At 36.2% G+C, this 11,660-nt stretch overlaps 1 protein-coding gene across 3 annotated transcripts; it reads right to left on the reverse strand.

The window, feature by feature from the left end:
- Nucleotides 1–1,137: 1,137 nt before the first annotated feature.
- On the reverse strand, nucleotides 1,138–7,946 carry LOC149028265 (ARM repeat superfamily protein). Of its 3 annotated transcripts, none has more exons than XM_089135660.1 (7): nucleotides 7,562–7,946; nucleotides 7,430–7,481; nucleotides 5,642–5,922; nucleotides 4,155–4,271; nucleotides 2,141–4,015; nucleotides 1,735–1,874; nucleotides 1,138–1,619 (listed from the first exon to the last, which is right to left on the reverse strand). In XM_089135660.1, exons 3-6 carry the CDS (start codon nucleotides 5,915–5,917, stop codon nucleotides 1,809–1,811), a joined length of 2,334 nt encoding a protein of 777 aa, XP_088991786.1. In that variant the 5' UTR covers nucleotides 5,918–5,922; nucleotides 7,430–7,481; nucleotides 7,562–7,946; the 3' UTR covers nucleotides 1,138–1,619; nucleotides 1,735–1,808. The 3 variants fall into 3 exon arrangements, with proteins under 3 accessions (XP_088991786.1, XP_088991777.1, XP_088991771.1); XM_089135645.1 differs by having other exon boundaries at nucleotides 1,139–1,619; nucleotides 2,141–4,027; nucleotides 7,562–7,945; XM_089135651.1 differs by lacking the exon at nucleotides 7,430–7,481 and having other exon boundaries at nucleotides 2,141–4,027.
- Between the last annotated feature and the right edge of the window lie 3,714 nt (nucleotides 7,947–11,660).

Consider the following 11,660-nt stretch of genomic DNA (forward strand, 5'->3'; position numbering starts at 1 on the left):
ATAAGTTCAACATTGTTATCACTGTGAGACAGCAGAAGCTGGCAGATGAGAGAGATACGAGAGTCCCAGAACATCCATAGATGACAGAAGCCGATGGTGCATTTAACAGAGAATAGATGATCTTTTAAGTATTTGCCTTTAATAGATGATCAGTCTTATCAATGATCTCCAAATAGAGAAGCAAAAGTTTCAAGACACTGATCAATAGTAATGAATAACTGAGGGAGGGTCTCCCCGTTCAATAAAAGCATGATTGCTTTCTTCATGGCGTCAATTTTAAGCGGAACATCGCTCCCTTCAAAAGCCTCTTTGATTTCATTGGCGAGTGCAGGACTTCCTTTGTCGAAGTGAATAAGCAATGTACAAGATTTTTCCATTCTTCCAATAATCTACAATGTATATCCTGTTGAAAAACCTGAGAATTTTTCCCTAGATCGTATGCATCTCTGCTACATGTGCTGAAACTCTATCGTTCCCTAGCCAAATATGAAGGAAATGCGAAAGAAAGCAAACTAAAGCTTAATACTTTCCAACTGAAGGTGCTTTGGAAACTGAATTGTAGGAGAGATTTCAGACGTACCTCAACAAACCCAATTGGGAATCTCAGAGCGAAAAATTCATGAAATCCGATGATGCTCTATAAACAACCTCACGGTAAATGCATTGGATTGTTCTTTTGTTTTTGAGCAAATTGCACCCCCAAAATGGAGGCCTTAAAGCACTGACATCTCACTTTATGTTTAAAAAACACAAAAACCCCAAAATTAGATTTTCATTGGATATATTTGTCCAATTTATCACTGGTTTACTAAAAACAGTCCAGATACTATTTATTATAGGGATATTTTTTAAATTGAAACAAAATAAACACTAACTTAACTGTTTTAGTGATAAAATTAGACAAATATATCCAATAAAAATTCAATTTTTGGATCTTTGTGTTTTTTAAATATAAAGTGGGATGTTAGTTCTTTAAGGCTTCCATTTTGAGGTGCCGGTGCAATTCGCTCTTTGTTTTTTGTTCTTCCTTTCTTCCACGTCAGCCCTCTAGACATAACCGTTTCCGGTAATACTGGTTTCTTGACTGATCAGAACAAACCCTCAAGGTCCTCCATCTACTAACCCTAAACAACAATTCATCAAGTGGCAAACAGAGATGGCTAAAAGAAAATCAAGGATACATGTATGATTGAAACTTCTTCAAGACTCAAAATTACTGAATGAAGAGAGGATTCCCAAAATCAAAATTTGTCCATGCTCCTGTGGAGGACCCTTTTAGAAGAGAACTTTTTCAACGAATTACCCAAGAGCCAGAAACTATTTAATATCTATTGCAAAAGTGAATCCAGAAAGAGTTATTCTTTCATGGTGCACAAGAGAATTTGATGTTTCAAAGAATGGAACTTCTATAATATTATTGTACAACAAATGACAAATGTAAATTACAAATGTACACATGTTTATCTGCAGCAGCAAACCCAAAGCATCCAATAAAATAAAACAGAATATCTGTTATCCGTGGTAAAAGTTAAGCTGCTTAATTCCTTGATGGAGCTAAGAGAGAGATGCCACATAGCTAACATTCTCTTCTATCCACAGGCTTGTGTAAGTTTCAAATGCTGCAAATTGATAAATACAGGAGTTACTAATCACTAAGAATCAAATTAATTTACAGGCGAGTTACCAGAAATGAAATTTTTAAAAGAGGCAGAATTAGAGCATCTTACAACATACCCTGGCTGATTAACGAACCCACTGTGCTTGATAAGACTAAACTCATACAAAGCTGGAAGATTCTGTGTTCTGAGTCATGATCTTCCCCTTCCAACAGCCCCTTCTCGCTGGCTTCGGAAGTGACAGAGTATTTGTTGTGCCTGCAGAAATACATGTTTTTTCTAAATCACAGGTTCCAGATAGCTTGAAAGTAGGTAAAATGCATCATTTGTTTTAGGACATCCAGAAATTACTGGAAACCTTTCCTAAAGAGGCAAAATTTCTCGAGGGTCATTCATCATACTCATAAATATAGACATGCATAACAAAAGCATATCTATGATTGATCTAGCTATTGGGATACCGACTGTAAATCATGGAGTAAAAGCTTCTAAATCATGTAACACTAGTAAATTCAGATCCACACCTTTTCTTTTGCTCTGAGAGTTCCGGATTGAGATAATGCAACAAGAGGTGGCACTGCACCTTCTTGCAAAACCAGGGCACAGAACTTTTGGCTATTAATGCAGAGCTGCAACAAGATGGATGCAGCATTTTCTTTTCCTCTCTGTGATCCTGATTCAACAACTTCAACTAGTAATGGGATGCCACCTTCACGAGTGATCGCAGACTGTCCCTCTGGAATTGTAGAAAGATTTGCAAGAAGAGCAACGGCTTTGTCGACCATCCCTGTGGTAGGATCCATCAACTCAACCAGATATTTTACAGCCCCAGCCTGGACTATTCGTGCCTTGTTCTCATGAAAGATCGATAAATTGAACAAGGCAGTAGCAGCATCTTTCTTTCCCCTTAGTGTCCCAGACCCTAGCAGATCAACTAGGGCCTTCACTGCAGCAGAACGTCCAATTTTTATCTTGTACTCTTCCAATACTGACAGGCTAAATAGAGTTGCAGAAGCATTCTCTTTGGCCCCCGGAATTCCTGACCTGAGAACATGGATAAGAGGTTCTATGGCTCCTGCCTCGGCAATCAAGGCTTTATTACCTTCATTTATCGATAAGTTCAATAGGGCAGTGACTGCATGCTCTTGTGTCAGTTTCACTTGTGAATAAAGCAATGAAATCAAGGGACCAATAGCCCCACACTGGGCAATAATGATACGGTTCTCTGAATTGTGCTTTGCAAGAAGCCGTAGCTCTTCTGCAGCTGCAGCTTGTGCTTCATTAGATTGACTCTTTAGATTATCAACCAATTTCTCAATATGGGAAGAAGTGGTCAAATCATCAAATCCAGAATCTGAAAATGGAAGAGAAACACTACTTTGACTATTATTTTTGCCATCCTCAGCCACTGCTAGCATCGCTTGAGAACTGGGAAATTCTTTCCCTGACTGCCATGGAGAAAACCCGGGTGCTCTATTTGGAGAACAAGCCACACCCTCAGATTTGACTTCTGATCGAACACTAGCACTAACATGCCTACTCAACACTCCTGGATCTTCAGTAAGACCAGTCGTCGTTGCTGTATGCAAATACTCAATGCTTGAAAGACCACTTGAGACGGATTCACTTCGGCTGTGAACAGAAGACTGTTCCGGTGAAGGTTGGTCACAATTTGGAGTTAACATGCTGCAACATACATTGCGATTGTCATCACCATATCTTGAAGCAACCTCAACTTTTTGGTTCTCAGATCCATTTCCAACATCTGCTGATGACCTTGAAGTCAAATTACTGCCATTCATAGAACCACAGAAGCTAGATGCATTACGAGACAATGATGGGGATGACATACAGTTGCAATCAGAATCTTTGAAAACCCTTATATTATTTTCTTCACACCAATTTGCTATGAGCGCCTTCACAGTGTAATTCGGTATGAGATTTGCGTGTGTGAGAGGCTGACGGGTTTGAGGACAAACGGAAAGCCCTTGATCAAGCCACTTTTGGATAAAAGTTCTCTCATAGGTCTGTCCAGAGGCCACAATTACTGGGTCCACCATAAGTTCCAATGAAAGTGGGCAACGGAAGTATGGAGGAACATGCACACCATTTAGTTCCCCAAAATTTTCAAGTTTACCCATCCAATCTCGAATATGAGCAACAAGATCCACCATCTGATCTACTTGGTCAAGCATCCCATTGTTTTTCTTGCATCCAGCCTTCAGTCTTACCTTTTCCAGGGCCACACTCTCTCCCAGCAGGTCTTTGTTTGATCTAAAACCAAGAAACTCAACCAGTTTTACCAGGATGTCATCACGAGGGATGAGATTATTCCTCTGATATTTTAGAGCGTCTTCTACCACCTCCGATATGCGCTCCTGCTGCAAACTCTGAAGTTCCTGAATGCAACACTGAGGAAAATTTAAATAGAGAATCAGCTCATAATTATGTAAGTCTACCAGCAAGCAGAGAGCACAACTAATTTGTAACAATGACAAGCAAAGTTCCAAAAGAACAGTATGCCCTCTTCTCAGTTACCTGAATACTCGTTAAAGAAGAATTAACTGGAGATGACTGCTGTGAACTACACAATATGTGGCAAATTTTAAGTGAAGTACTCTGGACTTTTCTTGCCAATGATTCACTCCGCAGAACCTGGAGACATCAAAGGGCCAATTAATAGAGAATCAAAAATAACAACCAATGAAAATTCATTGAATTAACAGATAAAGCTCCTGGAAGTTCAACAAGGAGCTCTTTATTTTCAGGTTATATTCCACTATTGAAATATTAACAGAGAAAATAAACCTGCACGGAAAGGCATTTAGAATCCCTCAAGTGACATGTACATCTTATTCAATTCTTTAAATGTAATGAAAATTTGTAGAATTTACAGATAAGGCTCCTGGAAGTCCAATAAGGAGCTCCTTATTTTCAGTTTATATTCCACTACTATTGAAATATTAACAGAGAGAATAAACCTGCAGGGAAAGGATTCAGAATCCCTCAAGTGACATTTACATCTTATTCAATTCTTTAACGTAATGACCAAGATCAAAGATAACAAAAATAAGTCTTTTGGGTCTGTACTGTTCCAGTAGTTAAAATAAGAAATTAGAATCAGCTTTCAACAATACCAAGCATTTGAGTCAATTAAATGATAGAGAATAGATAAACTAAAGTGATTCTAAACATTTGGAATCTAGAAAATACATCTTTACAGGCTATGATAACCACAGTGAGGGAACACAATTCTATGCTAGAACCTAGAAATGCTAAAAAGACATAACAGATAATTGGTTGGTTGATATGGCATTTAGCAATGACCAGAGGACAAATTTGGATTCACATGTATACCTATTTATGGACAAGTTTTTTGATTGAGGGTGTTTAAACCATCCAATCATTTAACTTTATAACAATGAAAACTAGAATTAAAGCACTAGCCTCAGAATACACATCTCAATCCCATGTAAAAGCAGAGGAGGAATCTAGACAAGCAGCTTCAACTAGAGAATCCAGATTTGCATCAACCTGCTAGTTTATGGTAAAAAACCTTAGCACATGGCCTGCTGATGTCTCACTTCTCAAACCGGAGTCCCAAGAGTTGAAGTCATTGTAATTCTATGATAAAATTTTGACTATGAAATCCTAAAAGTGGTAGCAACCATGTCAAGGTTTTAAATTCATCCTGGCCCATTTAATAATGGGTTAATAACCAGGTCATTTTCATGTTGAGGTTATGAATTGATCAAACAGGTCATGCTTATTTTGAGGCAAATTCAATATGGGCTCAAATCTGAGACCAACCAACCAGAGATGAGTCAACTTCTTGCCACTCCTACAATCATAGACAATAACTTTTCAAAGCAAAGGAAATTCATACTGATTCCTCAAAAGGATGCACTCAATAATGAATATCAGGATATTTCCCTGATAGAATTATAGTGAATCCTGAATGATGGAAACATTTCTTTCTTTTTGGAAAGTAATAAATAAAATAAAAAAAAACTTGAGACACTCACACTATGTATCTTGCTCATCTTGGGATCCAACTTCTCCATGAACTCTCTAGCCTGATTAACAGCCAAATCCAATTTCTCACATTCTTTGAGTAGGATTCCATTTGTAGGTATTTTGGAATCAACAATCTCATCAAGCACAGGCTTTAAAATCTTCAATAGATCAACCATATATTGATAGTCCTTCCGTATCAGCACAGATTTCAAAGTTTGGCAGGCCACCAGATGAATGAATCGAGAAATGCTGTTAACCAGACATGGTATAGATCTTGTGTCCATGTGACCTATTTCAAGACAAACAAGCACATCATGAGCATCTTCTTCTGTTACTACTTTTCATAAAGAACACCAAAAAAAGGAATAAGCATAAAAAAATACCAAAACGATCCAACAGATTCAAAATAGTAGTTAAAATCTCGACAAACAGTGAACTAGCTCATCATAATGGTGAAGAGAGAACCACATACTGAATTCTAGAGAAAGAATCCTTCCCATCACTATCACAATAATCACCACTTTCGCATCAGACTACCACATATGAGAATCCATTTTCTATGAAACTAGTTTGAAGCCCCCCCTCTTCCCCCTTTTTTTTTTCTATCTATGATTAGAATATATGGGAGCTCAACTACTGGTACATTAAACATTTTGAAAGTGTTAAAACATAAAATAACAAAAGAATTACTTTAATTTTTAGTGTACAAAACAAGAAGCGATAATAGTTTACTGAAGAAATTTTGCATACACCCAACTGTTTTCGAGAAACTTACCAGTATATTGTTCCAAGAAATAATTGTCATTCTCAAACGATTAGTGCATAATTAGACTAGAAGGAGTTCAGTCAATTAAATGAACTAGAGAATAGAACTGATATTTCTGGCCTTAATATGAGCTGAAGAATTCAACTGACAGCAACTTGAAGTCCATAATTCAAGAATCAGAAACCTTAAGGTTTATTAACTACAAAACATTTCCATTGATTATCTTTTTTTTATTTGACTATAGGTTCAGAAGAAACAAAACTTTCAAAGAGATGCAGTGTGGCAACTAACTAGGAATGGGGCAGCCACGACAGGTTTAATATTTAAGATGATTGATTAAAGAAACACCTCAAGTTGTAGTGGCTCCATCATGATCCATACTCAGAAGATTTCTTCTGCAGCTCCCTCAAAAAATCAACTTATACACCCTCAAACATAATTCTGGTCCTTGGGGAAATGAGAGGGAACCCAAAATACAACATTGACTAGCACCATATACAGTACTGAAATCCCACAATCATTGAAGAACCATATAGAACATCTTAATCTAACCAAATACTCAGCACTGATTAGGTATCTAGAGTAGTAATTTTTATATCAAATCCTGACGAAAGAACATGAATCATGCCTTAAAAGAATAAAGAGTGATGAGAGCTCAAAATGATTGATCCAACAAATGCAAGGGTTTTAAGAGCATAGCACAGCTTTCTACATGGATTTTCTCTCTACAGAACCCAGATGAAAAACCCAATGCGACACCACCTTCAAAGAGTATCTTGATACCAATAACGTCGACAGGTGGATTGCGAGGTGGGGGAAGAAGGAAGCCTCTCCGTACGAATGCATCCGAAACAAGAAGATTGTATGAATTCGCCGGTGGGGTTAGAAACTTAGGATACGACTTTGCGCATCAATAGATTTCGAAAATTCATATCAACACAACACACATGTTCTCGATTCTAAGTTCCCTTTCCACAAAACTAAAACAGTAAAACCCCAAATTCACGAAAAACAAAGAAACCCAGGTTACCTTTCTAGCTTGAATACAGGGAAACAAAGGAAAACCCAACTGATTGCATATCCTGTGCATGCGAAAGACATTCAGAAATCAAAAATTCAAGAACAGCAACAAAACTTTCATTTTGACAAACAAAGAAACTACCTCTGATGAGAAAACGCAAAATCGACAGCTTTTAAGTGAAACCCAGAAGAGTGAAGGCTTGAATCCTCGCAATAAACCTCTCATTCATGCTTCTAGTGCTCTTCTTAGAGGCAAACATGGGTCGGAGGGATAGAAAACCGCAGGGAGAAAGGGCAAAAGGAGTTCTCTTGTGGGCCCTTTTTTTAATTGCAGATTTGTTGGCTGTGCTGTTGAATTAATTAAGAATATGATGATTGAAGATTCGAAATTACTAATAATAACAATATATTAAATCAAAATGAGATCATATGTCCTTTTTTTTCTCTCTCTCTCTTCGGTAGAAAAATGAGATCATGTGTCAGTTCTGAAACAGTGTGGGATTTTTGGCTGATGGCCATAGCCCACAGGTTATTCCATGAACTGATTTATTTTTTTCTTCTTCCTTTTTCTGGGTATGTATATTTATTAGTTCACCAAATCCAAAAGTTTCCTCACTCCATGAAAATTCAAAAAAAATCGTCCAAGGCCGTTTCGTTTCTAGCATAAAGCCTTGTCAAAGAAAAAAAACTCCTAAGGTCTATCAATATATAACTTAAATCCAATAATAATAAAAGCTAATTGTTCGGCTTGATTTTAATAGGTTGAAAGATTTTGTTCAGTTCGATTTAATCTGATATCAGTTCCTGTTTCAACCATTTGGATCAAAATGTATCATTCGTTTTCAAACCAAAATAGACTTAATTGGTTCGGATATATATCATTTCCTACTCAAATCATTTGGATCACAATGTATCGTTCGTTTTCAAACCAAAATAGACTTAATCCGTTTTCTAATCAATTTCATGACCCAACAGAGAATCGGTTTGATTCGGTTCATTGATTCAGTTTGCATATTTAGGTTTGGAATTTAACTCCTTTACTTTTTTCTTTTTTTCTCTCTCTCTCTCTCTCTTTTGGCAAGAGAAATAACTCCTTCACAAATACAGTGATAAACAGAGTAAAACTAGTCTTATTTTGATAATTAAATCTGCTTGAAGAATCTTCCTAAGATCACAAGGGGATCCTAAAAGAATACCAAAATCGAACTCGAACAACAAATAAATGAAAAAAGATAAGATTTTTTTATCAGATTATGGTCAAGAAACTTTCTTTCTTGTAGAGAACTTCCAAATGAACATGTGAAGCTATCAGGCCTCCCATTTGCCCATGCTATGTGTTACTGTCAGGGCTACTATTTATCCTTTCCTGATGGAGAAGCCAAGGATCATTTGTTATATATTGGTTACATTCCAAACAGTGGGTAGCTCAACCGAAAGGGCTAATAGAAACAAAGAATTAGCCACAAAGTTGGAATTCTTGAATTAAACTAAAAACAACAACGATCAAAGGAGAATTTCACGCTAAAGATATTCTGAAGAATAGTTTCAACATCCATGAAAGGTCTTAAAGAACCATTGATCTAATTGATCAAGTCAAGACAATCTTATTCAACAATTAAATTTTTAACTCCAATTTCTATTGCTTGCAGGAGAACCGTCCTTATATGAAAGACTGTCACTAATGTACCATAAAGACATCCACTGCATACCACACATTGAAGATCTAAATGCACCTATTTGTTTGTTTGTAAAATGCTAGTTGTAAAGTTAAATGAATAGACCTTCAAGATGGTCCATATATGGATACTTTGCTTGATGATCCACCTAATTCTACTACGACGATTCTTTTGGCTAAAAAGAAAACGTATACTATTTCACCAACAAAATAAAGTAAATATTATCTTGAAAAGTAAAATATTATTTATTGGAAATATATTGTAAATTTTGTTTGAATTCAAAAGAAATTAGGGGGGGAAAAGGTTAAAAACATTATCATAGTAATTACTTCTTATTTTTTTCCATTAATATATAGAGAGAGAAAGAGTTTTTTATATAAGGAGTTAGGAATTATATATATTGACATTAGCAAGAGTTAAACCCATAATTTCCTTATTAAGAAATACTAATTTTACTAACCAAGCAACTCTGCATTGACATAAATATATAATTTTTTTATCAAAAAAACATATATAATTTTTAGTATATTTTCTTACAAAAGATTTTATAGCCAAAGGAATAGAAAGTCTGATATTTACCTCAAGTTTCTTTGTATTCAGTCTCCAAAGCATGTTTTCTATGTCCCTTCTTCTGTTTTTTCTTTCTAATCCCCTTAAAACACCAAGTGGGACTTAATTTTAGACCCAGAGAACTAAACAATATTTCATGGAGGCCTCAAAGATAATTCCAAAATCTCCCTAACCAATTATAGTTGAGGTTGGCAAACCGATCCACTAGACTAGTTTTATGATGGAAGTATTGTTTTGATTCGTTGACCAAAAGAAGCCAACCAATCTCTTTATCTTTAATGAAACCCTCTTTTGTCATTATCTCAGAAAGACTCATTGTTAACTTTGACTGGGATTGGAAATGAATTTATGAGCCCAGCTGTCTTTTGTTGTTGCCTTGTGGTAGCTTGAAGGATTGACATTATCAACTCAAGCTATTCAAAAATTATGTATATGCTTTACCAAAAAAAAATATTATGTATTATGTACCCACAAGGTTGGTGACTCATTTGACTTATGAGTTTATCCATATACACAAAGAAATATTTTTGACTTATGAGTTTACTCATATACACAAAGAAATTAATGGAAATATATTTGATTCACAAGTTTCTCATCACTGTAAGATGGATCATAAACACATTCAAGCTTGCATCTATTATCCCAAAGCCGAAACCATCCTTCACTTTTCTCATCCACTTTTCCCATCTGACTCTTCTTTTAATCCATCTATTTCGAGGGATTTACGTTTGCTAATACTATTGGGAAGTTCTTGCTTGTTGCCTGTGTCTCTGATGCCTGAATAGAACGCAATATTCACAGATGGCTATACCATGGACTTAAAGTTTATTTTTGGTGACTCAGTTTGAAAAATGTGTTGGGGAATGTATATATTTGGCAACGTTTCTAGTAAAGTGTTCAGGAAAATGTATATTTAACGGCGCTTATTGAAACTATCGAGAAAAATGTATATTTGGTCACACTTCTTGAAAAAAGTTCAGCAAAAATATACAGTTGCAAGGCAACACCTCTGAAAAAGCATGGGAATCATTCTAATTACAATGGAAGAACCTAACCGATCCACCTGGATGGTGGGTTGATTTTGATTTCCCTAGCTACATATTTGAAGTGAGTGGTTTGTCAAATGCTCATTCTTTTTCTAATAGAGAAACAGAATATATTAACTAAGAAAAACCAGTCAAGAGCACCTTGGAGGCTTAAACAGAGAAGCTAAATGCTCTTTCTTAATTGTTAAAGAATGGTTGGAAGAAGATGGATTAGGACTTGCATTAATCTCTTCTCATAAAACTATTAGATCTTCCTTGACCCTACTCGATATCCTCCTATGTTGTCCTTGAGGAAACAAACACCATGTGGCCATGTGCTGATGCAGATTATCATCTATGCTGGTTAGGTTGGTGAGGGCATTCTTCTGGTTTGTGTTTTGAATGTATTAATTATTGAGTTTCCAACTCTAGACAGCTTTGTCTTCACGGAACAGCTACAGCAACAGCTTCAGCTTCACCCACTAGGCTGGAATGATATGGAAGGTTATGTATGCTCTGTAGTGCATTGAAGCCAATCGAATGGGCTCCTTGCATATCATCATAGCCTCTTTGTATGGCTTCCTGTAGCATATACCACATGGCAGTAATTGACAATTTAGTGAGCTCCACATCTTTAGGTTCAGATCTTTCATATATCTCCACTCATGAGTCTTGGATGCCCAATGAAGGGTATGATTCAGTCAGTTAATTGTTTTTCATTTAGAAAAGGAAACAACAAAACCGTATGGACACTCAACAAAGGACGAAAGAACATTATTGGTTGCCTGACATTGCGTTTAGAAAGAAATAAGGTGGAAATGACCACTTAATTTCTCTTATGGTTGTCTTTAAGTCTGGTCCTAGTTCTTCTAATTTCGTCAATCTGGATTAAATCACTTCTCCGTACAAGAGTATTCAAAGACTTTCGTTGAATTTAATTATGACACTTCAATTCAAATTTCTTGTAGCT

Source organism: Hakea prostrata, chromosome 1, assembly GCF_041222555.1.
Source record: "Hakea prostrata isolate BN-2017 chromosome 1, UWA_Hpros_2, whole genome shotgun sequence".
In the NCBI taxonomy this organism is placed as follows: domain Eukaryota; kingdom Viridiplantae; phylum Streptophyta; class Magnoliopsida; order Proteales; family Proteaceae; genus Hakea; species Hakea prostrata.